Raw genomic sequence first — 27,248 nt, forward strand, 5'->3', positions numbered from 1 at the left:
TCGGTGTTTGACAGCAGCAGCTAATCGATAACCCTCTTTCTGGGCCAGGAAGGAGAACAGCTGATGCCCTGTAGGCCTCCTACTATTGAGAATTATCCTTCAAGAGGTAATTCCTCTTTAAAAAGAGGAGAGAAGCTTGACTGCGTCTTTTCTCCCCTTAACCATGGATGTGAGCAAGGATGGGAGACTTCTGCCTCCGTGTGGATCTAGGACATTCTTCTGCATATGCTAAATCACTCTGCTGCTCTGCTGGCAGCTTCATCCTAAGGATGCCTGCACCTGACTTCAGCATTCTATTTTCCAATATCCTTCCCTTGGATTACTGCTTTCTTCCTTCACCCTTGCAGATACCAATGTATTCCATGTGCTCTTTTTGCTCCCTTGGTCCATGGATTATTGGTTGCTTCAAGCAGTTGAGGTTTCCTAAAGAAGGGGATGCCAAACCCAAGATAGACTTTGGTTTAAATATGATAAATACTGTCAGAGATTGTAGAAGTCTTGAGGCAGTAGAGAATACGAAGTTGGCCACTTGTAGGTCATGTTTTTCATTTATTATAGTTCTCTGATCCAGGCTCAAACACAATATCCAGTCATTATAAGGTAAAGAAGAGAAAATATCCATTATAGGAAAGAGATGGAATGTAATCTGTGGTTTTTACCTGCTAAAGCTGCAGTTCTAACAGTTTAACTGCAAACAGGAGTGGGAACAGCAAACTTACCTGAGTGACCCTTGAAGTGCTCTGGTTTGAGCAGCTCCACATGGATTTTTTGGCTCTGACCCATTCCTCATTACTCACCCTTCCAGGAGGGCTTTAAGGGAGAGCTTTTCCTTCTGTTACAGCCTAAGAGGTGTTGAAGCTGACTGGTAACACACATCTGTGAGAAGCTTGGCCAGTAAGCCCCATTACTTCCACGCTTTTTAAGATGAAATCTTAGGGTTGTCTCACGGCTCATCAGTGAGATTACACAAGGAATTAAATTGACCCTTCAAAATATTGCTAGGTGGGAAATAATTTCCTTGCTTGTTCCAAAATTCCCCTTTCAGAGGCAAATGGGGAAGACAATATTTTGCAAAATTCACAATATTAGGAAGTTGAAATGGGTACTTTAATTTGAAAATCAGAGACACACATGTTGAAACATACTTGCTTTGGCTTATTTCAGTTTCCAATAAAGGGTGTTTTCATTTGTACAAAAATACTGTGATAGGAAAAAACCACATTTTGGCTTAGCACAGGCTGAAGTTAAAACCAGAATAACTGCTGGAAATATGAGTGAATTCCCACAGAGGGATTTTCCTCTTTTTTTTTTTTTTTTGCCAATTTAAGTCAGTGCTCAGGCCTAACTGTTATTTACACAAGCCTGGATCAGGTCTATCCTGCCTGGAGGTTTGAAGGAACAATAGGAGATGAAAAAAAACCAGAAGAGCCCAGGGTGGGATTGTAGGAGTGCAAAGGCACAAGGGGCTTAAAAAACAGGTCAAGATGAACAAGGGGGCTGTGAGCAACTGGCCACGAACATCAGGGCAAGAGGTGGGCCAAATGTCATGGGGAAGGTATTCCTGAAGAACTTGGAAGGAAAAGCATCTCCTGGGTCAGTGGGTTCTGGGATCTGCATCTGGCAGGGTGCTGGAGATACGTGTAGTTCCCAACAGCTGCTAACCAGAGAGAACACATCCCACACGTCAAAAACGGAATTTTAACTCAGAGATTATTTCAGAGACATAGAGGGTAGGCAGTTTCTGCTCAAAGATGAACTTAGCCAAAAGTGATTGAAAAATACATGACATCCTGTAAACTGGGGGGGGGGATGCTTCCAACTTCCAAGTATTTTGGGTGTCTTATTCCAGGCTTTGGAAGCCCTTAGGTTTAAGATACCAAGAAGATAATAAAAAGTCTGAAGTCTGGACTGTGGAAAATGTCTGATCCCTCATTAGAGATATGTCCTTGTCAGCCAGTTTTGAAAGAATGGAGGCATTTTCCTCTGGCTCTTCCCTTATCATGCTGTATTTACTTTGCACATCTCTAACCTAGAGAGTTCCTTGGTGTGAGAACACGAAAGGAGGAGGTGTGGTGAGTCAGCAGCGATGCAGTCATTCTGATCTCTGTTTTCAATTTCCAGCCTGTATTTATGGGTTCATTTCTTTCCTTTGTTTTTTCAGGTTTGATAATTTCAGAGGTAGAGGAGGTTGGTCAGGATCTTACCCAGTTCAGTTTTGAAAACTTTTCTGAGCACAGAGATGCTGCAGTTCCTCTTGGAACCTGTTCCAGGCCTAAATCATCCTCAACAGGAAAGATTTCTTCCTTATTTCCCATCAAGTATTCCTGGCTGCAGCTCATGCTATTGCCCATTCACTGAACACCTTTGAGAAGAATCTGTCTCCATCTATTTTATCACCTCCCCCTTGGGAGTGGAACACTTGCAGTTAGATTTTCCTTTTTGCCTCCCTTCCCCAAGCTAATGCCCTCAGCCTCTCCACGTATGCCATGCACTCCAGCCCTCTGACCATCTTAGCAGAACTCCACTGGATCCTGTTTGGGAATGTCCATCTTGTCCTGGGGATGTGGATGAGGAAGCAGGGAGCCGAGTATGTCCTGCAGGTGAAGCCACCCCAGTGGAAACAGAGGAGCCATCACTTCCTGCTGCCTGCTGGCTCCCCTTTTGCCACTGACCAGGATTAGGCTGAGCTCTACCTCATAACAAGGATTTTACCTTTAGTAAAAGCAAAATCCACAACTACAGTAGGTCTCAAAGGGTCATCAATGACATTGCCCATGTTTCAGGTCTCTGCCACAGTGAAGAATAATTTGAAGAAATTTTCCAGATAATTGTAGGAAAGCCCATGTCTCTTGCTATAGAGGAGGAGATAGTCATCCTAGGTTTCTGACTGGACTTAAGGAGAGAGGTCTGCCCCTCTGCTGTTCTAATATCTGATATGGGCTCAGCCCTGAGCCAGGCATCACAGCCAGGCATGTTCCAGACTTCAGTTCCATACACGTGTCCCTGTGCCTTGCCCAGTGTCCAGTTTCTGGCTGGATCAGTCTCCACTGTTTTAGAGCAAAGTGGAAAAAACCTAACACCAAACAGTTCCTGAGTGGTATGAGAGAGATTTCTTCCCCCACCCTGCAGGCTCTCAGCACATGCTGTGAAGCAGAGAATGAGTGAAGTTTGTGTCTGTTTTGCAAACATAAAAGTAATTTGTGCTGCACAGAAGTAACGTGACAGTGAGTGAAACACGCTCTTGAAAAATGTGATCGGAGTGATGAGAACCAGGCACCCCTGTGCCTTTTCTGATGCTGTTTCTCTTTTCCCAGCATTTAAGTGGGCTCAGGGATTCAGTTTGTATCCATAACCTTATTCTTAAAATAGCATGAGTTCAGAGAACTTCTAATAGACTTTGAACACCTATTTTCAATTGCATCATCCTTAGAAGCTGAAGTATTGGCTGAATTTTAGAGGCATTTTCGTGGTAATCTTTTTATTTTCCCTATGTTCTGGTGATGGGTCAAAGCTTCCATTTGGATCCATAGACTTATTCTTAAAATGAAATTCATCTATCAGTAGTGTAATTTCTTGTGTGGATGTCTTGGGATCATCAAAGACCTAACCTCAGAGCTCCACCACTGTCTGTTCCCTTTTCATCAGAGATGTAGAAGACTTAGGTAATGATTTCCAAGGAATAAAAGAGTTCAGTTGAAACAGGAGGGAATACATAGATCCATTGATTGAGACCACGCACCTTTCAATAATAATAATTATTATTATTATTATTGTTATTATTTTTATCGCTATTACTATTATTGTTGTTATTATTGCCATTATTATTGCTGTTGTTGTTACTGTGTTATCTGCTGCCTCTTGAAGCTTGGTAAAAAATTCAGAAAACTAATCCAGAAGTGAACATCCACAGACAGCAGTCATGGCCTCGATCCTAGGCTGCTAGGGGATTGAACCCACTGTTCTGGTTTGATGCCATAACTTTTCATAAATGCACAATAAGTCACAGGATTCCTTGAGAAGTACCCAAAGGGCTGGTGCCTCTTCCAATTCCAGTATATTTACTTCAGTTTAAAGAGCAGCTCTTTGGTTTGACCAAACCGTGTAACTGGAACTAGGAGGAGAAAGCTGTGTTTAATACAGGTTTGTTTTTCTTCCTTCCCAGTCAAACCTCTACCCTACAGTGGGTCTCCAGACTCCAGGAGAGATCGTGAAGACTTAGGTAATGATTTCCAAGGAATAAAAGAGTTCAGTTGAAACAGGAGGGAATACATAGATCCATTGATTGAGACCACGCACCTTTCAATAATAATTATTATTATTATTATTATTGTTATTATTTTTATCGCTATTACTATTGTTGTTATTATTGCCATTATTATTGCTGTTGTTGTTACTGTGTTATCTGCTGCCTCTTGAAGCTTGGTAAAAAATTCAGAAAACTAATCCAGAAGTGACCATCCACAGACAGCAGTCATGGCCTCGATCCTAGGCTGCTAGGGGATTGAACCCACTGTTCTGGTTTGATGCCATAACTTTTCATAAATGCACAATAAGTCACAGGATTCCTTGAGAAGTACCCAAAGGGCTGGTGCCTCTTCCAATTCCAGTATATTTACTTCAGTTTAAAGAGCAGCTCTTTGGTTTGACCAAACCGTGTAACTGGAACTAGGAGGAGAAAGCTGTGTTTAATACAGGTTTGTTTTTCTTCCTTCCCAGTCAAACCTCTACCCTACAGTGGGTCTCCAGACTCCAGGAGAGATCGTGGATGCCAACTTTGGGCAGCAGCCCTTTGTGTTTGACATTGAGGACTACATGAGGGAGTGGAGGGCGAAGATCCAGAGCACCATTAAGCGGTTTCCCATAGGAGACAGGCTGGGAGAGTGGCAAGCCATGCTGCAGAAGTAAGTCACTGCCTTGGTGTTCAGCTTCTTCCATTTTGTTAGGCATTAAATACTTCTTAAATGCTAATTGATGCTGTCTTATGGCCAAAAATGCCACTCAGTGCATTTTGCTCAAATTGTTTTACCCTTTGTTTTGTTGTTTAAGAGTCTTTCCTGGGTAGATTGCTGCTGTTTCAAATGTAAAAGATATGGGAGAAGTTTTCAGCCAAAGATTGCCTGAAAGCTTGTAGGAATGGAAGAACACACATTTTGAGGTGATGCACTGGGCGAGGGGAGAAGATAAAAAGTCTTAACCTAGGAGAACAGCCAGTATGTAAGTCAGCTGAATTCAGAAATGAAAGAGCAAGAAATAGCCTAAACCAAAGGCTTCCAAGCCTAACTGAAGGCACAATTATGACATTTTATAAATTTATGAATATTGAAAGCACTTCCCATTGCAAAAGAGGATTGAGTGAAACTTGATGAGAACAGTTGGCAGGAGTTGTCAGAGGTCAGGAGTGTTACTGATGCTGCCTGCTTCCAAACTCCTTCCAAAATGGGACTAAATTAGAGAGCCAGGACCTCCCCTAACAAGAGCTGTTGATTCTGCTGCAATGGGACAAATTTATCCGTGTATTTGTTCCTTGTGCTCTCCAGAATTTTTTCTTATGTGCACAGTGGAGTTGTCCGGGTCACCACTCTGGAGTTCCTCCCGTAGAGCTCTTGGGCAGAAGCACTTGTATTTAACACAACTTCTAAAAATGACACACCTGCTTGCAATGTTATGCCTAAAAATGATTGCTGCCTCATAAAATACTCATTTCTTTTACTGAAAGTAGCCAAGTTGGGTGTGTGCTCTGAGCTGTGACTCGATCAGATCAATGCCAGCTTCATCATGAGAAGCCCCTTTTGAGATTCATCATGAGAAGCTTTGAAATCCTTTGCTGGCTTTTTAGATTTTGTTAAAATGCAGTAAGCATTAACATTGAGTTACTATGTCCTGGGAAGGCACAAGTGCATTAGAAATGGTCTGTTCAGGAAGACATTTTTGTTGTGTTTGTTTTCTGACAGTGATACTCCTCCTTCCCCCAAGATTTTTTGAAAATGCAACTTCAAAGTATGTTAATGTTTTTAAAATCAATGCTGACAGTCACCAGATTAAAATATCTGTGAATGTCCAGAATTCATAAGGAGGTTGAACTACTAAAGATATAATTGCTGGCAAATAAGCGATGGAAGAAATTCAGGACCAGAATATTTTCTTCTTTTTTACATGTGTGTGAACCTCTCTGAGGTTCAGATTTATGTCTGTAGAGGGTGTCACAGGCAGTAACACAGTACTGAGTCCTTACAAGTGACCCTTGGACAGCAGTCATTAAATAAATAAATACTGTATATACATTGAGATTCTTAATATTTTAATTTTTTCTTCCACTCTGTAAAGTGAATTTAGAGCTTCCCTCCGGTTTGCAGAAGATCAGGTGCCTGTCTTGTAAATATACACAGTTTGGACCCAGAAACAGAACCTTGGTTATGTCCTAAGCAAGCTGAGTTTGTCACTGAAATTGCAACTTCTGTTGTGTTGATTTCTTTTTTTCTCCAGTGTGATGACTCTGTTTCACCAGAGCCTCGTCATCTCTTTGTATTTTCTTTTTTTCTAGTATGGTTTCGTCATATTTGGTTCACCATGGGTACTGTTCAACAGCAACTGCCTTTGCCAGAGTCACAGACACCACAATCCAGGAAGAACAGACCTCAATAAAGAATAGACAAAGTAAGGCTCTCGAGTAGTCATTCCTCAAGTGTGTTTGTTCCCCTTGGGACTCTGCAGAGGAGTGAATGCTGTGGAAGTTACTCCATGAGAGTACAAAGCTCTCCACAGCACACTGCTGACCATGGAGTAGGGCTTGGGAACCTCTGCTAGGAGCACCTTTCCCGTCATCACTGCACCCTCTCCACACTCTGCCATCTTTGCCTGGAGAAATGCCCTATTCTTTCCTGTCCCTGTCTGCTCTGCTTGGCCTTTACCTAGCTGAGATCACTGTGCCCCAGAGATGCCTTTGGGTTTGAGTTCTTCACTGCAGGCTGTTGCAGCAGGGGCAGTTCCATTAGCCTGGGCACAGGGACTCAGACACATCCATTTAGTTTCATTGCAGCTCCCAGAGTTAAGGACTCTTCCAGTCCCTCTGCACGTTGTGATTTCAGGTAATGTGTACGTGCTGAGGGGTTTTCAAATTCACAGCCAACATGTTCAGCTCACACTGAGTGAAGAAGTGGTGTTCTGTGTCTGTTTTGGTTGCTGCTGTTTGCTCCCAAGTGGCTCATCTCTCAGTTGGTAGGGCTGTCAGCACTTTTGGTCCTGCAGAATAAGGCTTGCAGCTTTCTCCTGCTGTACCTGTTTTTTTAAGCTTTTCTATTCACTGGCTCAGCGTGCAGAGTGGCAGAACATTGGTGTGTTTTCTGCATTCTCCTGGCTGTTGAATACAGGCCACATCCCTGTACATTTCCCTTCCCTTTGTGAACTGTTTCTCACATGACTGTTACGTATCAGAGCATTGTGCCCCTTTGTGGCTCGCTCTCCATACATTGCATGTGCTTAGCCAGCATTCGGGTTCATGTGGGGACTCTGCTTTTAAATAACTTGCAGTTGCTGCCTGTTAGTGCTGATGGGCTTTGTGCTTTCCAGGTCATGCATTATGCAACCCTGACCCCAGCCAGTGTTCCCAGTGGTGTGGGTTTAAGTGGCAGAGCCTCATGGGAGGCACGTGAGACGGTGCGGGCTCATTTGTCTGAGGACAGGTGACAAGGCAGATGGAGGGAAGGAATACAGAGCCCTGAAGCTGGGGCTTGAATAAAAGGTGTGAGGAAAACACAGATGGGAAAACAAAAAGAGGGGGAAATATAAAAGGGAATGACATCTGTGAGAGTTGCCAAACAATGCAAAGCAGAGCTGTCAAAAGCAGCAAGACGAGAAAATGGACATGCAAGAGAGTGAAATGAGAGCTCTGTGTTGGTGTGAGAGCCATGGCTTTGGTTCCAGATTTCAACTACGATAACAACCAGATAGACACTGAGAAGTGGGAGACAAGTCAAGTCATTGCAGTTTGTTACTGGGATTGTTAATGAAGATTACCAGGCTGGGCTTCCAACTGCTCCAACGCTTTGCAAAAGCCACAGCCTGTTGTTACCAGAGGCTCTGCTTGCAAAGCACCTCACAGGCCCTTCCAAACCTTCCCTCTGCTATTTGTAAGGAGTGCTGGAAAAACAATGAAGTTTTAAGTACATTTAATTTTTATCTGTAAGTACACTTAGAAAAAAAAAATGCGTGTCACTGTAGATCAGCAGCATCTCTGAGCATCTCGAGTCTTGCACTCGTGTCTTCTGACCCACTGAAGGAACATGCATGGGACATGAACACCCAGCATGATAAGTGTCTTCTGCCTTTTATCTTTGCACCTCCTAGAAGTGCACAACTCATTGAGCTGTTTCTAGCTTAGTCAACAGCTAGTTCTCAGAGCTAGTTTGGCTCATTGTAGCGTTACTTCTCTGGGAATATACTGACATCGACTTGAGGAACACAGTTTTGTTGATACAATTACTTTTGCTTAGAGGTAGGAATATTGGGGAAGCAGTACTGTGCTATGGTTTAAGCCCACAAACCCTCTGAGAATACTCCGTTTATCTCATGCTCAACTGTACATACACTTCCAAGCACGAACCAGCCAGACAATGCAGTATGAGGGTGACCTAGGGACTTGCCCTCTGAAATTGTCACTTCCCCAGCAGCCTCCTTGTTTCCATCCAGCTGGCGTATCCTGCTTTCGTTTCCATTGCTGCAGAGCTCTGTGACTAAAGGAGTAAAGTCTCAGAGCACCCCATCCCAACCCCATCCCAACTCACCCACTCCATCCTTCAGATCCTTCTGCTCTTGATGGTTTTTTGCTACTAACAGATCCTTCCTCATTTTCACAGAGTTTTCCTCACCCTAATCCATAATAAACCAAATGTGGTCTCCAGTTCTCCCAAGCCTTTGTGCAAGGTGGTAGTGGGGAGCTGGGTGGAATGTATGAGACAGCTCTTCTGGCTTTTCCTGTGGGCTGATCCTGTGTATCACTAGGTCTCCTTTTGCTTTCAGGAATACAGAAGCTAGTATTAGCAGGCAGAGTGGGAGAAGCTATAGAAGCCACCCAGCAGCTCTATCCTGGCCTCCTAGAACATAACCCCAACCTGCTCTTCATGTTAAAGTAAGTATGAAAAGCTTTATGCTCCCTAATGCTGAAATGTGTATATGAAGGAAGAAGAGCCTGTCCAAACATCCAGTCTGGCTGCACACCTTGCTCTGAATTTAAACTGTTTGAGATCCCTTTGGGAGTCCTTTGCACAGTGCTTGTAGCAACGTAGAGCAGCTTTTGTTGCTGCTCAGACCCAGTATGGCTTTGCCTCATGATGTCAGGCATAGGTGGGTGAATTTTAGTTCTACTGACTGCCAGAAATTCCTTCAGAGGAGTTTCTTTACTGGTCTTGTGGAGATCTTGCAGCGCTGGAGCAGTGGCAGTCACTGTGAAGGTTCCTAGAAAGCCAGATGAATGGAAAAGGCTCTCTGGGGTAGAGACTAAAGGAAAAAGTGTCCCAGTTCTCCCAGCTGTACAGAGTGGCTCTTCCCAGACTTCTGAGACATATGAGGACAATTTCCAGTAAAGCTAAATGAGGAGCTGTCCTCACTGTCACTGTGGATATTGCATTTTTTACTCTTCCTTCTCTATTTTCCATTAGGCACCAGTATTTTTAGGTTGATGGAGTAGTGAAGGAGTAATGGTGTTTGACAGATTTAGTATCTTCTCCCTGAAAAAAACCCTCCACAATTTAATTTTGGAGTACCTGCAGAGGAGCTGGAGCTGAAAGCTGTAAAGGAACAGTTTTTTCTTAGCACAGTGGAATTAAACTTGCTTTTTTTGGGAATGTCTCGACATCCGTTAGCATCAGAGGTGAAGTTTCTGAACTCCTTCCTCTATAGCATCATCAGAGCACTCACAATACAAAGGCATCAGGAGTCTGAAATGTTTCTTTGAAAGCTTCTAGCACTTCCCCCCCCACTCAGGAGCTGAGGCAGGCTCAGTGCAGAGCATCCTGGCTGTCACGCACCCTTTGTCCCTCTCGCCTCCCATGAAACCAGGTGCCGGCAGTTCGTGGAGATGGTGAATGGCACGGACAGTGAAGTGCGTTGTTTCAGTGCCCGCAGCCCCAGATCCCAGGACAGCTACCCCGGCTCCCCCAGCTTAAGTCCTAGACATGGATCAAGCAACTCACACGTTCACAGTACTGGTAAGTGTGTCCTGTGTCTCCAGGTGAGGAGAGCAGATGTCAAAGGTGGACTTGGTTCTGTATGACATTACCTGCTGCTTTCCATGTGTTATTCTCTGAAATGCTCCTTTCCTTCCCCAGCTGAGGGGATATTCTTTTACTGTGAGTGTCTCTACCCTGTCACAGAATTGGTTTTGCATTAGTTATTTTCCACAATTGTCTGCAGAGCAGGTTTATTTCAGAATAAAAAAGCTTTTGAAGGCAGTCTTCTCCTGCAGCCACCTGTCACTCAGGGTTTCACTGATGGAGTGCTGAGAGGAGGTCTAGAAAGCAAAGCCTGTTTTCTGTACCTTGGAGTCTGCAAAATAATTGCTTTTCAGAAAGAACTGAGCAGAAGCTGCATTGCCAATGGAGCAAAAGGTCAGGGGAATGCATTGCATAAAAGCTTCTCCCTACCCCATGGACTTTACCTTGCAAGCTCTAAACATGTGAGAAGGGAACAGTTCTGTTCCAGTAAAACCCATCTCTGGAGCATCAACTCTGGAGTTTGGGAAATTAAACTTTAGAATTTGAAGTGGAAAGAACAGGATAAATGAGGACACCTAAGATAGCCTCCCTAGGTAATTACTGACTGCAGCTTTGGATCTGGAGTGAGCCAGGAAAAATGACCTGCAGAGCCCTTGGAAGCAGGCTGAGCTGCTTCACTGAGCTGTGAGCTGCTCACAGCCATCTGAGTGTGTTTTGGGTTGGTATTCCCACTGCTGCATGTGACAAACTGTGGACAGGCAAATATTTAAGGAAAAGGAAGACGATTATTTGAATACTTCCAAGCTGTCACTCACCTTTCCAAGCCAGTATCTTTGTTTTCTTGTGCTGTGTTGTGAAAAGCCCTGGGTGTGTTTCTTTGGCTAGATAGTCAGAACAATCTCATCAGTCCATAAAAGCTCTTGGTAATACCCATGTCTACATCTGCAACTGCCATGCAAGGCAGCATTTATATATATTTGTCTCTACACACGGACATCACCTTCCACAGTTCTCTGTCAGACCTTGTACTTTTGAAAGAGTGGTAATTTCACCCAAACATATTTTAGAGATGAAGCAGAACTGTTGTGAACAGTCTACTCTGTCTTTGTCATTAAAATGCACAAAACAGCCCATTTGAATCTTTGTGTTGCTGTGATAGAAAATAGAAATACATTCCCTGCTACAAACGTAATTGTGGGGTCAGCTGATCAATTTGGATATATCACCATCACCTCTGGAGGAACAGCCATGCCAGGTCACATCATTTCGCCAAGGTCCTGTGATCAATATTGGTTGCCTAGGGAAGAATAAGAAGACAAGTCCGGAGTGAGCTTTTTCCAAAATATTAAAGCCCCTGTCAGTTCTGAGTCCAGATAAAACCTGTGGTAATGAGCAGACATTTGTGTCCTGTGTCAGTGTGTTCTGCAGCTTGATAAGCACCTTTTGTGGAGGAGCAGGTGAAATTTAAAGCCTGACTCTCAGTGATTTCTGTTCTCCTGAACAAGGAAGGTTAGCTTGTGCTCATTAAGAGTATTGCTATTATTTGCTGAGTGTTGGGTGAATCAAGTACATCCCTAACTTCAGATAGGTTGTGGAAAGCCTGGGCAGTTCTGCTTAGCAGTAATTTCTGTACTTGTGAACTGTTTCTGCCAATCTCTAATTTACAGCCCATTTTTAGAACTTCATGAAGCTCAGATGTTGCTGGTGAGCAGTGGGGTTCCATTCATATTCATTTGTGTCTTCTCTAAACCCCATTGAATTTAAGAATGAGGAACCAGAATTTAAGATCTGCAGTCTTACTTTGTTTTCTTTCTTTGGGGCCTGCTGTCCTGCTAAACTGTTGGCTTCACAGCAGAGTGATATTGTCAGTCTGGTCTCATTTTTCTTTCTTCTTGGCTTTCAGGAGCAGATAGTCCAACCTGTAGCAATGGAGTCATGTCCACAAAAAGCAAACAGAGTCACAGTAAATACCCAACACTGAGTTCATCATCTTCATCTTCTTCTTCCTCTTCCCCTTCATCTGTGAACTACTCTGAGTCCAATTCTACAGATTCTACCAAATCTCAGCAGCACAGTAGTACGAGTAATCAAGAAACCAGGTATTGGTTTTCCTCTGGAGACACCTGAGGGAGGGTGGGATGGTGGGAAAAGTCTCAGTCTGCTTTCTAAGGAGCCAGAAGGGCATCTATCCTGCCCTTTTGAACAATATTTGCTAACTACAAGGGCACTACTATTCCCAGCAGACAGAAACCTGTTCTGGCTCCCCTGTTTTGTCTCAGGCTTGGAGGTTCATCTCATAAGGAATATTATGATGCTCTTGTTTCAGGCACCAGGCTGTCCCATTACACTGATGCCACTGGAGCCCAATGTGATAGATTGCCCAGAAGCTTTCCCAGTCAGCCTGGCATTGTTTCTGCTGCCTCTGCCAGGCACTTGCAGGCCCCGCCTGGCTTGGTGCATTGCTCTGGTGTGTAATTTCCTTGGGCTGCCTGTTGCCCTGTTCCTTCCAGGTGAGCCTGAGCCAGCAGTAATTTGTTTCATGCTGTGACAGCAGGTCAGACTGAGCCTCCCTTCTCCAAGAAGCCACAGGTGATCCAGCAGTTCAGTGCAGTCACTGCTGCCTTTCTGGAGTGTGGAGCAGAGTGAGCTGTGGTGAAAACTGAGCTTCTTTTGGGCTCACTCTCCACACTGCTGTTGCAGGGCTGTCTGAGGCCCCACTGGAGCAGAGGGTGTCATTGTGATTAAAAGAATCTCTTGCTAATTGCAGCTGGCACTCATCCTTTGAGTGCTGTGCTGAGCACGGCTTGCAGGGCAGTTTGTAGGCTCAGTTGTGACTTCTGGAGGGCCACCTAGCATGTAACTGAGTGAGAAACACTTGTTCAGACTCAATTTACCAGAATCATTTAATGATGCTGGATTTGTCATTCTTTTTTTTAAAATGTAGAGCCCAAGTTCCAGTGAGATTTTCTCATAATTTCAGTTAATCAGTGGTTAATCAGCAGTCTCAGCCTGCTGTCTTGGACATTTGAATGTTCAGTAATGCACTGTTTGCAAGGATTGGGGACATATCATAGCCAAGATTCCCCTCCTGTGCAGTCTCTGAGTGTGTTATCTGTTACCTGGCTGCTGTTTGCTGTCCCAGGGATCACCACTTCCTGAAGGGAAAATGCAAAGCACTCTGCACCTGGAATTATGATAGGCACTTAGGGAACAGAAACCTGCTTCATAAGTTGTCTTCAGAAGCCTGCAACAATTTTTGCTGCACTGACTTGGACCATCTGGCTCCCTGTAGTCCCACTGGCACCTTTTCTGGTGTGCTGGCCATTGCTGGGCACTGTTTGGCACATAAGCTCTTCATTTCTTACCTTTTTAATTTAGACATCTGACCTTTCTTCCCTCCTTTCACCTCAGTGACAGCGAGATGGAAATGGAGGCTGAGCATTATCCCAATGGAGTCCTGGAAAATTCATCCACCAGGATAATGAATGGCACCTACAAACATGAAGAGATCCTGCAGACAGATGAGTCCAGCATGGGTAGGTCCTCAGAGGCAGGAGGGTTAAAGGGAAATAGAAGGAGCTGGTATCAAAAGTTGAAACTGTGATTGGATTGTGGGGAAAAAGCATATACTTTGGGCTTCTTTCCCCACCTACTGAATGAAGTGCTGCTTCATGGGGAAAATTAAAATTAATCTGTCCTGGAACTAAAACTAGGTCTGGCTTTTCATAGACTCACAGCAGTGCTGGTGATATTTTGGAGCAGGGAAAGCAATAGGAGTCAAAGGTTTGTTCCATGCTGGTCATGAAATGGAGCTCAGAGCAGTCCTGGCAGAAGTGCCTGCTGGGGAGCTGAGCTGGGCTGTGCCAGGCTGGGGATGTCCAGCTGCAGAGTGGCCTCAGCACAGCTGCTCAGCCATGACTGTCTTGTCTGTGGGTGCTTTAGCCAGGAGGGAGCAGATGAATCAGCTACACTTCCTCTGAAACTGATTCCTCCAGTTCTGATGGCTCCTGTGGGCACTAATACGGGGAAACGGGTGGCATTGGCATCTCGACTGAAAGTTTTCTGAGTCTGGGATTTGTTAGACCAGGGGTTTCTGGGTTATGTATGCTGCATTACCTGCATGGAAGGGTAACAGATTGGAGTTGCAAGCTCCCAGGATTTTATCCCAGGAGACAAGATTTCTAGGTAGTCCTCAGGCATTTAACAGAGCTCAAATCTTCCCTGTATCTAACAGGCACTGTGACAAACCCACTACTAGCTGTTGTAGGGCAGGGATCACAGAAAGCTTCCACTGGGATAAACCTAGGGCAGGAAGCAGCTACCTGCTCCAGAAGGGGAAGGAGTTTATGGCTATCATGACACACAGTGGGCAGTGGTGAGGAATGCAAGATGATTGTTCCCTCTCAACTGCTTTTCCTTAGAAGACAGCTGCCCCCAGAGGCAGCTCTGTGGAGGGAACCACGCTGCCACAGAGAGGATGATCCAGTTTGGACGGGAGCTGCAGGTCCTGAGTGAGCAGCTTTGCAGAGAATATGGGAAGAACACCATGCACAAAAAGATGCTTCAGGTAAGCTGGGGCCTTGTGCTGCATTGCAGCAATTCTCTGGGCCAGGTCTGGGGTTGTGGGTTCCCTTGCAGACACCTGGGTAGCCCCCACTTCTGCACCTGCTGAGCAAGAAGGGACCTACATGGGGATCAGAGATCAAAATATGAACGTAGAGCATCTACACCCAATTCTCAGCACTAGAGAGAAGAAATACAGCTCCTGCCTGGCTTCCTGGAGCAACTGCATGCTCTTCTTCTCTCCAGGTGACACTCTACCTGCCTTCCCGTGCTGGCTCCCCTGCCAGGTGGAGGGGGCACCCTCTTTAATCCACTATCTTGATGGCCCACTGTGGTCCCTTGCTGCCAAGAAGAAAAGGGCCATTTCTTTTCAGGAGGTAGGCACCTGTCACCGTGGTGATGGCAGGAGGTGCCCCCGCTGGACTTGGTGGTTTTCCTGTGTGTTTGCAGCCCTGCCTGACCTCACTGTGCCTTTCTGTTCTCTCACAGGATGCCTTTAGCTTGTTAGCTTACTCAGACCCTTGGAACTGCCCCGTTGGCCAACAGCTGGACCCGATCCAGAGGGAACCTGTGTGTGCTGCTCTCAATAGTGCTATTTTGGGTAAGATCTGGTTCCTATGGGAGTATTCCCCCAGATAAACCTGTTTTCAACGGCTGTCCTGTGGCAGGCAAGCCAATTTCCCTGAAATTAGGGAAAATTCAGAAATACTTGTGTTTAGCTTTGGCCTTTCTTTCTTTTGCTGAGGACTGTCAGGGCAGTAATGCAGGAAGGGAGGTAGGAGGGAAGCCTCCAGAGAGCAGATCCCCTGATATGCTCTCCTTTTGACTCCCTTCCTTGCATTTTCCTCATTGCTGCTCCCAAGGATGCTCCTCAGGATTTTCCTCCCCTGCTTACTGAAGAAGCCAAGATCTCTTTCATGCACTTCCCGCCCCTCTCCCTTCATGCTCTGAACCCACCTGAATCATTTTGTGGATTTTACCAGGGTTCTTTTCCATGCTCTATGGATTAGCAGAGTTCAACCCTCATATTATCCTACTTTCTAGGAAGGACTGTGGTTGCTCTGTTGCAGCATCTCATAAGTGAAACTGTTTTCCATAGTACTGGCTCTAAAGTGTGGCAGAACCATAATTCCAGTTACCTTTGAGTTCATGCTGAACATGCAGAGTTAAATGCAGGCAGGGTTTGTCTTCCCTGTAAGCATTTCCTCTGTGTGTTCCCATGATTGCTGTGCCTGCTAGAGCGCAGAGAGCCTGGCTGCCTGCAGCCCAGTGTCGGAATCAGACAAGCACTGTTGCTCTTACCCTTATGGACTTCACTGTGCTGAGAGATCTCCTTATAAGTTCATTTTCCTCAGCTAGCAAGGCAGCTCCCCTGTTTGTGATGAGCTTTGCTCTTCGTGTCAGCAGGATGCCAGTTTGCAAGAAAGGGATTATTTGTTCTAGGCAGGACCCTTGATCCTGTCACCAGACCATGCCCACAGTGTGTCACTGCTCAGGTAACTTCGAGGACACTCCTCAGTCTGGATTAGTTCAGTTCCTCCACAGGGGTCAAATACTGTCCACTGAACAACTTCTGTGTCTCAGAAACCCATACTTGGCTCCTCTTCACAGTCTGGCTCACCGTGCCCATGCAGATTTGCTATGGGGTCGGTGAATCTCACACTGAGTGTTCCAGAAGGAGATTTAGAGATTATCTTCTGGGGAAAGGAACAACTTGATGGACAGGCCCATGAGGGCTGCTATTCTGGCTGAGTAGAGGAACAGAAATTGCATGTTTAGGGAAGGAGAGTCCCTTCCCCTGACAGTCAGCAGTTGTTTGTCCAGTGCTTGAGGAGCATGGACAAGTTGCTGAGGGCTGTCACCAGGGAGATGTGGTGTCTGGACAAGCTTCATCACAGAGGTTACCAGACACCTTGTCTAGCTCAGCTGAGCATTCCCTCAGAAAACATGCCACTGTAAAGACATGGTGATGAGGGAGTGAGTTGGTCCAGGGCTGGGGCTGCTGTGCAGCCTTGCACAGGTGGGAGAAATGCAGGGGTTGCCTCTCACCTGGGGCCAGATTCTCCTGCCTTCCCTTATTCCTCCGTGCTTTGATCTCTCATGTTTTGAGGGTTTTCTGGCAGACAGCATCAGTAGGAGCTTCGTTTCCTTTTTGTTGCTCTGGCTACCACAGCAGCACTTTCTCAAAGGCCCTGCTGATCTGTGGGATGTGTCATGGGTGGTGGGGTGTGTGGAGCAGCAGCAGCACAGAGCTGGCAGTATTTGGAAGTAGCTTCCTTCCAGAGCCAGCACCTTCTGCCAGGGATCTGGGCTTGGTGCCCAGGTGGGATGGAGAGAGGCCTGAGTGCAGGTGAGCCAGCACCAGCCAGAACACCTCTTCTAAACAGCTCTCTTTCCTTGCCCCCACAGAATCTCAGAACCTGCCAAAGCAGCCCCCGCTGATGCTCGCCCTGGGCCAGGCCTCGGAGTGTTTGCGGCTCATGGCTCGCGTGGGCCTGGGCTCCTGCTCCTTTGCCAGAGTAGACGATTATTTGCACTGACCACCCGAGCGGGACGGAGCCGACGTCGTGGAGTGCTGCCCTTCACCCTCCGTTGCTGCCACTGCACCACCACCTCGTTCGACAGCCTGAGCTCCCTGCCACCGACACCCCTCTAGCACACACACACTGCCTGTGCAAGGATTGAGTGAGTCCCTCACCGTGTGGCTGTTCCTGCCCCCAGGAAGACTGGCAGATCTGACCCGTCTCCCTGCCGTTGCTGCGGCTCCAGCGGCACTCAGTATTTCGCTGGTTATTCTAATGTAGCGCCTTCTGATGTAGGGATTTTTCTATTTGTTTTGATTTGAGTTGTTTCTCATGGTTCCACCAATATTTTATCTGGAGAGTTTTGCTGAGCTGGTTTATGCTGATTTACTGAGGAAGCTCATCAAATTGGTGACAGCTTGTTCTTTTCTTCCCTTCTCCCTCCATCGTGCACATACAGCATCATCCGTGCTAGTAATCCGAACTCTTCTCACAGTGGCAGTTCAGAGGGATTTTTTATTTTATTTGAATCATGTTTATTAAAAAGGTCTCTTCCACCTCCACAAAGTCATCGATGTATTTATTGCCCACAGACTTGGTCCCAGCCACACACATCATACAACCCGTCAGGAGGCCGGGTGAGGTACTGTCACACACTAATGATGGGAGTTGGAGGAGCCTGGTCCTTCATGGTGCCTCTCTTCAGAGCCCAAGGCTCTCAATCTTGGCTTTGTGAGTGGGAAGAGTAGAAGATTGACATTGCCTGCGTTGGTGGTTGTGCTGTAGAAGCATCTGACAGCCCTGAGAAAGAGTTAAATCCAGCTCTCTGAACAGCTGGAGGGACAGGACTGATTAATATGAAGTCATCTGCCACTGTATGGGTAGAACCAGGTCATGTGAGTTGGGCAGAAACATCCGTGGGTGATGCCCTGGTGGGCTGACAATTTTTAATGAAATAACAAGTCCCCCTTTTTCTCCATGGGGGAGGGCTCTGCCAGTGACTAACAGTATTTCCTGCCCTCTCCCATCCCCATAACACTGATCTAAATGAGCACTTCTAAGTTTTGGAAGTGTCAGGAGAAACCTGGGCTGAGCTGTGCTTGTCCTTGCAGGTGGGACAAGCTGAGGTCAGGCTGCAGGTTGGGGTCAGTACCAGCTTTGTCGGGCCTGAGCCATTCAGAAAGGAGCAGCAGTGTTTCTTTAGGGATTATTAAGATAATTATCGAAGTTTCAGGCCCAAAAGAGACTAGCAAGGATCTGTGGGTGAGTTAACCTCCGAGTAAAATGGACTAATGTGTCCATGTTGTGTGCCAACCCCAGGGACTCGAGTGCTGCCAAGCATTCAGGCCACCTGTGAGTGTTTCTGAGCATGTCCTGTTACCTGGCAAGGCTGCCTGGCAGCACCGTGTGCTTTGCATCTTCTGCTGTACCATTAAGAGGTGGCAGGTTCAGCTGCACAGGAGGAGTTGGAATTCTGCACCAAATTAATTGTAGGTCAGTAGCTCTGGGGAGGACCCAAGGGAGCTCCAACCAAACATGAATTTTACTGCTGTTAACAAGTTTTTTTTTGGAAGGTCAGTGAAAGATGAACAGTTTTTGTTGAGGTTTATTCTTAAAATGGAGGTTGGCCTGTGCCAGGACTTCAAGCAGCAAGAGAGCTTGTGTGCCACTGAGAAGGAGAGCAGCAGCAGCCCAAAGCTTTAAGAATTTTCTGGGTTTGCAGGCTGGATCTGCAGCTGGCACCTCAGGTCTGCAATCAAGGCAGAGCAGGGGGGCAGGTGCCAGGGCAGACTGTGGCAGTGAATGTGCAGATGGTGTTGGAAATGGCTGGGAACATTTTCCCTGCCTTTGGTGAAGGTGTGCAGTGTGTAGGGGCAGTGCTAGAGCCGTGGTGGTCTAAGAAAACAGGACATTTAGAGATGGAGGAGATACTTTTATCAGATCCCTGGTATAGCTGCAAAAAGCAGAGGGAGCTCTACCACAGCCGTTCTTCCAGGGAGACAGCTGCACCAAGCAGAATTTAACCTGCCAATCTGGAGCTCCTGTTCCAGCTCTGGGGAACAGCTCATGTGCCTGAAAGCTCATCTGTTGCTTTTCAACTCTGCTGACGCATCCCAGCCCAGCCTGCTGTCCTTGCCTTGCTGCAAGTGCAGAGAGAACTCAGTGGGCAGGTTTCCTTCCCAAAGCCTCTGGCCCCAGACGTGCCAAGGCAGCATGTGACCTTTGCCTGGTGGGCTTCTCCTGCAGGCTTTCCATTCCTGAGGCTCAGACTGTCAGCACACTGCTGGGCTCATTGTGGGTACTGAGGCTGAAATACTCCAGGACCTTGCTTTGCCTCCCCCATTTGGTGACTTCCTCTGCTGTTGGTCACCACTTTGCAGCAGTCTGGCTGCAGTCAGACCTCTCTCTCTTTGTAGCAACACCATGTTTATTTCTTTCTGAGGTCTTTTTGGTTCCTTCTCTTTGTGGTTTCTTTAACCCAAGTCTCTTCATCATGTGTCATATTAATGCCCCATTTGGTCTCTCAGCAAAGCTTTGCTGACTGTCCTAAAGCATTTTTTTTAATTTTGGTTTCACTACAAAAGAAAACAAAACAAGAGATATTCCTAGATATCTGGTTATTTTGGTGCCAAGAAATGTGTGATGGATGTTATTTGGGTTTTTAAAATTTATTTCAAGTCTTCTGGTGGTTTCACTAGTGGTTTCTGCTTCTTGCACTCAGATTCTGACTAATGTGGCCATGACTCAGTATGGGGAAGATAAGCACGTTTGTGGTGTGTGGTGGGATGTAAGCCTCAACCTACCCCTGATTCCTAGATGGGATTTCTGATGTGGTTTTCCCAGGTTGTATTTCAAAGCCTGTTGCCTTTGAGTCTCTCTGGCTGCTCTTTGATGGTTCATATAGGCTGAAGCTTGGATTATTGCAGTAGTTTTTTAAAACAGAGCTAAAGTAAAATGGGGTCTATAGCACTGAATGTGGCTGTACACCTAACCAGAGGCTACATGGCAATTCAAAAGTTACTTTTATAAAAGTGATTTGGGATTTGTTATTGCAAGTGCCTCAGGCAACCTGGTCACTGCTCCCAAGAGTCCTTCAGTAAAGCCATGGGAATGACTGTGGAGCCTATAGGAGAAACTGCTGGTTTCCCATTTCTGGGTGAGGGGACAAGGACTCAGCTACAGCCCTGTGTTGTAATGCTGATGGCACTGCATATATACTTCCATCATGTGTGGTTGTCTCAGGTTGCTCTCTGCTGGGCTGGCTTCAGATCCTGGGAGAAGGTTTTCCAGAGCTCAGCTGGACTCTGCACAAGCAGCATTCCTCAGCCCCAGCTGCGTGTCCTTCCCAGGACCTGGGAAATGCCACTGCTGGGACAGCTAAACCTCTTCAGCCCCGCTGTGGCTGCACACTTGGAGGATCTCAGCTGTGCTCTGGTTAATCCAGAGGCACCACCAAAGAGCAGCAAACACACTCCAGCCCTGTCCTCTGGACACCCCACCCACCTTTCTGACACTCTTCCTGACACTGGCACTGTAGCAAAGGCCTTGCAGAAGGAAAACATTTCACAGGGACCTGGTGGAACCTGATTTCAGGGGTGGTAAACTGCAGGCCTGCACATCCTGGGCTTTGGGTTTGAATCCAATGCCCTGCCTGTTAAGTGGCCTTTTGAGAGGAGCATTTTGAGAACTCGAGACCTGGAGCCTTGGTTAAAGTGTCCTTCAGGGGTTCTGTGGAGAGAGCTTCAAGAAGCTGAATTACATCACCAGACTTCTCTCCCCATGGACAAGGGTTTATGCTGCCCCCATAAGCAGAGAGTGAGAGCATCAGGAATGCATTGGGAGAACTCTGGAGTGAGATGCACCGGAGAAGCTGGAATAAGTATTTTTTGGGAGAGTATCCACCTCATACACCTGGTACTCCAGCCTGTGACCATCTTAGTGGCTCTGCTGGATGCATTCCAGTTCGTGGGTATCTCTCCTGTGCCAGGGGAGCCAAATCTTGTTCCTCTTGGTTCCTCTTGTTCCTCTTGGAAGCGTCTTGTTCCAGATGATTCCTCTTGCTGCCCATGAGCCTACCCTAGCAAGTATTTAACCAAAGCTAATTCAAGACTTAAGAGTGTTGAGAGGGCTCTCAGGCAGGGGGGGTAGAAGTCTATTTCCTGTGCATCCTTGGTGAGCTCCCAGAGCCAGCTGGTTTTGGGAAAACTTCTTGCTGCTACCAGCAATCCCTTCTTGCTTCTCTGCCTTCCACAATCCCAGTATTCTCCCAGCTGCATGACCACAGTATCTGCAGTGCTGGGTGCTATGGGAGCTGCTCCAAGACCCGGGCCAGGTCTGTGGCTTGTGTCTGTGCCAAGCATAGATGTGGCAAACTCCAACTGCCCTTCTTGGCTTGCTCTTCCCTGCTGGCCTAAAGGGGCAGGTCCACATGTGACAGTCCCTTTTTGCCGCCATACAGCATTCTGTCAGCCTGCAGCTGGGCTGCCTGCAGCACTTCTGCCATTCTTTTGGAGGCTGCTAGGAATTGAGCCCTTGTGTGTGGCCAGCAGGACGGAGAGGGACTCCCAGTGAAGTGCTGGACAACGTGCAGCATCCAGCTCTTTAGGGGAGGTTGTCCAGTGGATGCTCGCCCTCAGCCCCATGTGAACCAAAGCTGGAGCTTGTTGCCTTGGGATGTTTGAAGGGTGTGTGGTGAAAGATGGGTGTAAAGCCTGTTTCTGTTTCCAGCATCCTGGTGGTCCTCACTGTGCTGCTGCCCACTGAATTTGGACACCAGGAGATGCAGCTGTGGCTGGTGTGGAGAATGGGCCCCTCTGGGAGTGTTCTGAGGTAACCATTCCTCATGGTTACCTACACCTAGGATCTTCCCATACCCTTCCTTCTTCTCTTTTTTCACAGTGACATCTCAACCTCTCCTCAAGCTGTGTCCTTGTTTGTCATGTTTTATTAAGGCATCTTTACCATTCTTTAAATAGCTTTGTTCTTGAAGCTGCCTTGAAAAACTGGAGCAACCAGAGCTGCTGGAACTAGTTCTGGGGATTGAATGTATCATTTTCCACTGTGGGTATCAGGGATGATGAACCATCTCCTCCTTCAGCAAAGCAAACCAGGCTGGATTGTGGCTGTGCTTTGGTACCTGTCTGTGTTAACACGTAGCACGTGTTGCTTAGGCACACGTTTGGGAGTTCTGCTGTTGTGGGGTTGATTGAGGAGGTGACCTGTGGCAGCCAGGCTGTAGAGCAGTGTGAAGTGCCATGGAGCTGTGTGGTGCACCACATGGGATCAGGAAGTTCTTCACATGAAAAAGCAGTGCAGACTTGAAGTGCCCCGTGGCAGCAGGTGCAGAGAGAGGTCCCTCACGCTCCAGTCCTGGGTGCAGTGAGGCCCCGTGGAGCTGGTCACAGCCTGGGAGAAGGCACAAGGGGCCCCATTCCACCAAGGAGTCCCCTTTGCAGAAGGAGCATCTTCCTTTCAGCCCTGCCAGTGTGAGAGCAGCCTCAGTGGTGGGTCAGAGAGAGAGCAGGTCTCTGGTGGAGAGCAAGTGTTGGGTCTCCAGCTGTACCAAGGTGTTTCTGCAGAAGGACTTGGTGGGGATGTGCAAGGGACATGCTGGGTGCTGCTGGGACCCTTCTGCCCCAGAGGGAGGAGTGATGGATTGAACTGCAATCCAACAGTTCTTGGTCAGAGCCAGAGCTGGCTGTGAGCCTTGTCCCGTCCGCTGTGCAGGGGCAGAGAGCTGGAGGAAGCGTTACTGGGGCTGTGTGGGGGGAACTGCAGCAGATTTGGGAGGAAAAGGGAGGAGTTGAGATCCTGGAGGCCTCTTCCATAGGAAGCACTAGCTGCTCTCCACCATCCTTTCCTGCAACAAGAGGTGGCAGGTGATGGATGAGTGAACCGGGCATATCTGTCCCTCTCCCCACATCCCAAACCAGAGCTCAGAGCCTGCAGCTTGAGCTGGAGCAGTGTCCGGCAAGCCAGGGCATCATCCAGGCTTGAGGAGCACATGTCCTGCCAGCTCTTTTATTCCAAGAGGGAGGCTTGCCTCTCTCCTGCTTGCAGGAAACCCGTGAGTCCTGTGTGGAATTTACACTCACATTACCACAGAAACATTTCTGGAGGCCGTGCAGACCTCTGCTCCTTGCTGAACGTCCCATGGCCAGGCAGACACCTTTTCTGTGGTCACTCCACTTGGGTGCAGGTGTGTGCTTGGATGTTTTTGCTCGGAGGACTTTAGCTGCATCCTTCCTCCAGAAGGGAGCACAGAGGGATTTTTGTATGCTGAGCTTCTCACAGCCTCAGACTTGGAGAAAGGAGAAGCAGCAGCAGCTCTGGGGATAATCCGGATTTTAAAGAAAATTTGAAAAACACAAGTATGGTGACTTCCAGACCAAGGACTGCACCAGGGCTGGATTGGGATTGCATTTCTCAGTCCTGCCTGTGCAGCTGGGAGGCAGGAGGAGGCTGCAGCCCCTGAAGCCCTCACAGGCAGCAGTGCAAACCCCAGGACCTGCCCAGCACACAGTGGACTCTTCTCTCCTGCTGGTTGCTCAAAACTCAGGTATGAAATGCTCAGCTGGAGCACGGGGTGCGAGGTCTCCGCAGGTTTCCTGGCAGCCCTGGAGGAGCGGCCACCGCTGGGCACAGCTCCCTGTGCCACTCCAGGCTTCTCATCGCCTTCAGAAGGGAGTTTCACCTCTTTGGTACAACATTTGGCTACGTGGACATTACACAAACTGTGCACATTGGTTCAGTCTACGCTTAGTATTTGTGAATTAAGTTATCTGACGCTTCGCATGAAAACTTCAAAAAAGGGGGTTGGGGGGGTGGATTTTAACTGAGAAAAAGCCTATGAAAATATACTGGAAATATGGTAAAGAAATCGACATTCTGCTGTATATTGACAGAATTATTTTTATTAAAATACACATCCATGTGCAAGAGCCAGTGTGGAGCCGTGTGCTTTGTCAGTCCCTGGTCACTGGGGAAGGCCACTTGTGTCCCCTCTGACAGGGGATGCAGAGTCCTCAAGGTGTTTGTCCCCCAGTATCTGATTCTGCTTCAGCTTTCCTTTCCACCACTGCTTCCTCCCATGGTGCTTACAGTTCATGGGCAAAAATGTCATTAGGGATGTTTTTCCTGTGCCATTCAGTGTCCTAGAAAATACAGCCCTGAAGTGTTTTCTAACCATGAGCACAAAACACTGATGAAGCTTTAGGCTGAGGATCATTTGCACATTGCTTGCTTTCACCTTTCTGAGGTTTTCCCATGTATGTTTGCACCTCTCCCATGAGAAGATGGGCCAGCAGCCTGGTTTTAGTATCTGGGATCTCATGCTGCTCCCACCCTTCCCCAGCCCTGTGGAGGGACAAGCAGCCAGGACACCTCTGTCCAGCTGAGGGGTTGTGTCCTGGTACTGTGGGCATTGTTTCTCATCTCCCTCAGATACTTTGCAGTGGCCACCAGCACATTTAGAAGCTGTCAAGGTATTAAAGGTTTGGTAGATCAGTATCTTATCCCAGAACCCTTCCCTTAATTCTGGAGCACCTGCAAAGCCCGTGGGGCTCTAAGGGTAACCTCACCTATGGATCCTGGACCTGTGGGTCAAGGCCTGGCTCCACCATGGCATCCCCAGTGAAGCACACTGTGACCAGGCAATTGCTCCTGGAGAAATACGAGCTTGTGGCACCGATTTTTTTTTTGGTTGCAGCATCCCCTGGGCTTGTAGGATCTGCTGCTTGGGCCAGAGAATCAGGAGAAATTCAAACAGCAACTTGCAGCAATGAGTCTTTATTATAAATATTTGCCCCGCAGGCACGTCTTGGCAGGGCAGTGACAGCAGGAGGAGCTCGGTAGCTGGCTGCTCCATGGCACTGTGACACCTCATCCCACTGGGGTACAGGATGGCTCCTCCTGCAGTGATGGTGCCCACTGCCACAGCATCCTTTGGAGAAGAGCTGCAAGCACCGTTGGCTCCATCCAGAGACAGGAGGACTGGATGGGTGAGTCAGATGGCAGATGGATTTCAAATTTTCCTTTGAAGCCGTTTTATGGCTTTCTTCACCCATTGCTTCTCAGGGTCAGCACAAATCTCATCACCACTTGCAGTCAGAAACCTGCAATGAGAAAGCAGTGAGGAAAAAGAGTGAAAACATGAACCATGAGCCATTCCCTTCCCGTGCACTGTTTCTCCCCTCCCTTTGTGCAGCCCCGTGCTGGATTGAGGCTTGGAGCCCTCTCCAGCAGCCCCTGCCCTCCTTGGGCTGATGGTGAGTGTCTGAATCCTACCAGACCACTGGCATTAGCAGAAAGCACTGAAACCTATTTTTTCCCCTCTTTGCCCACCCCCCAGAGCTGCTTTCCTACCACAGCTCCCCCTGGCTGGGACTGAGCTGTCTGTGAGGCAAGATGGGATGGGGGAGCTGCTCCAGCTCTGGGATGGGAAGCAAACCCTGGGATACTCACACAACTGCAGGCTTGGGACAGTCTTTGGATGTCTCGTAGAAGCTTTGAGGGTGTCGGATGGGTTTCTGTGCGTGCTCAAAGCAGCATTCCACGGGTGTGAAGTGGGCTGTGGAGGGAAGGGGGAATGTTGTGAATTACATCACCAGACAATGGCACCACAGGATTTGGAACACAGAATGGAGGCTGTGGAGCATCTCAGCAGCTCCCATAGCATCCTATGACAAGGGTTTGTCACCCTTCAGGACAGCAAGCACAGGACTGGGACATGGAGAGCAGTGGTGCAGGGAACAGCCTGGCACCTGGCAACTGACAGCCCAAATTGCTGCAGCCCCCAGAGCACACGGTAAGGTTGGGGTGCTCAGTCTGGTTTTGGGGGTTTCCAAGGCAGGGGCACAACTTGCAGGATGTTTTGAAAGGCTCCAAACAGCTGCACGTTCTCCCTCCCTCCAATCACTTGCTCATCCAGCTGAGACTGGGGAGCAGCTGCCAGAACGTGCTCCAAGCTCCTGCAGCCTCTCCCCAGGTCTGGCTTTGCTGAGACCACCCAGCACCTTCTCCATCCACCCCTGCACCCCGGGATGTGCTGCCCTGCCCTGACCAGGGGGTTGCTCCTCCTGTCAGCAGCACCATTCCCACTCCCTGCTGGGGTTTCCTGCCTGACCTCCCCAACAAGACATCCCCAGCAGGGCCTCAGAGCCCTGACCCACAGCAGTGGCCCGAGGTTCCTTACCTGTGCTGTGGTGCAGGGAGAAGGTGAGGAGCAGAGTGAGCAGCAGGACAGTCCTTGCAGGGAGCATGGTGGCTGTGAGGTGGCTCTTCCTCCGTCCTCTGTGCCGCCCTGCCCGGTGGCTGTGGCTGTGGCTCTCGCCGTGCTGTCATTTATCCTCTGCCTGCCGCCCACTCAGGCTGCACTTCCAAAAATTTCAGACCTGTCCTAAGAAGCCAGGGTCAAGGGGGTTTCTGTAGTTTATTTTTGGGACGCATCCAGCGGTGGGTGGAAAAGTTCAAGGAGCAGTTCTGCATTCTATGGAAGAGCCATGACGTAGCAAGGAACTTACAGGAGACTTGGGTGGAACTGAAAGTAGACGAAAACCATCTTCCCATGAGGGCAGAACATCACGTCTAGTGCTTGTTTGTTTCTAACAGGAGGGACAACCCACAGTCCATGAGCAGGGACGGGTGAGTTTAATTGGTTTGCCCAGATGGTCAAAGGCAGTGATTGAGTCTCATCCAAACTGACCTCCCCAGCCACCTTGGCCACACAGAGAGCACTGGGTTAGGCAGGAAAGGACGATGGGATGGGATGGGATGGGATGGGATGGGATGGGATGGGATGGGATGGGATGGGATGGGATGGGATGTCAGGCAGGAGAAGCCACACTGGACCAATCCAGGAGGGACCCCAGAGCAGGGAGTGTCAGAGGTGCTTTCGGTGGGTTCAGCAGACTTTACAGAAAGGGAAGAAATGGGGCAGTGGGAGTGGCGTGGCTGT

The 27,248-nt window shown here is 47.9% G+C and overlaps 2 protein-coding genes across 4 annotated transcripts in view; one reads left to right on the forward strand and one right to left on the reverse strand.

Moving 5' to 3' along the window:
• Window positions 1–24,234, forward strand: part of RANBP10 (RAN binding protein 10) — a 69,846-nt gene extending 45,612 nt beyond the window's left edge. For 2 of the 3 annotated variants that reach the window (XM_017740932.1, XM_017740934.1), the window contains 9 exons: window positions 4,717–4,901; window positions 6,542–6,654; window positions 9,016–9,124; window positions 10,054–10,202; window positions 12,112–12,307; window positions 13,620–13,744; window positions 14,630–14,775; window positions 15,261–15,372; window positions 17,181–24,234. In XM_017740932.1, the coding sequence (XP_017596421.1) occupies window positions 4,717–4,901; window positions 6,542–6,654; window positions 9,016–9,124; window positions 10,054–10,202; window positions 12,112–12,307; window positions 13,620–13,744; window positions 14,630–14,775; window positions 15,261–15,372; window positions 17,181–17,311 (1,266 nt within the window). In that variant the 3' untranslated portion in view covers window positions 17,312–24,234. The remainder of the gene's footprint in view (window positions 1–4,716; window positions 4,902–6,541; window positions 6,655–9,015; window positions 9,125–10,053; window positions 10,203–12,111; window positions 12,308–13,619; window positions 13,745–14,629; window positions 14,776–15,260; window positions 15,373–17,180) is intronic. The other variant, XM_017740933.1, reaches the window with a different exon arrangement.
• An 831-nt stretch (window positions 24,235–25,065) lies between these two features.
• The window catches only part of CCL22 (C-C motif chemokine ligand 22), a 6,126-nt gene continuing 3,943 nt past the window's right edge, over window positions 25,066–27,248 (reverse strand). Inside the window, exons 5-7 of the mRNA XM_017740798.1 lie at window positions 26,487–26,628; window positions 25,757–25,862; window positions 25,066–25,407 (exon numbers count right to left, since the gene is read on the reverse strand). Coding sequence (XP_017596287.1) covers window positions 25,317–25,407; window positions 25,757–25,862; window positions 26,487–26,628 — 339 coding nt within the window. The 3' untranslated portion in view covers window positions 25,066–25,316. The remainder of the gene's footprint in view (window positions 25,408–25,756; window positions 25,863–26,486; window positions 26,629–27,248) is intronic.

This window comes from Corvus brachyrhynchos, unplaced genomic scaffold, assembly GCF_000691975.1.
Source record: "Corvus brachyrhynchos isolate BGI_N302 unplaced genomic scaffold, ASM69197v1 scaffold26, whole genome shotgun sequence".
Taxonomy (NCBI): domain Eukaryota; kingdom Metazoa; phylum Chordata; class Aves; order Passeriformes; family Corvidae; genus Corvus; species Corvus brachyrhynchos.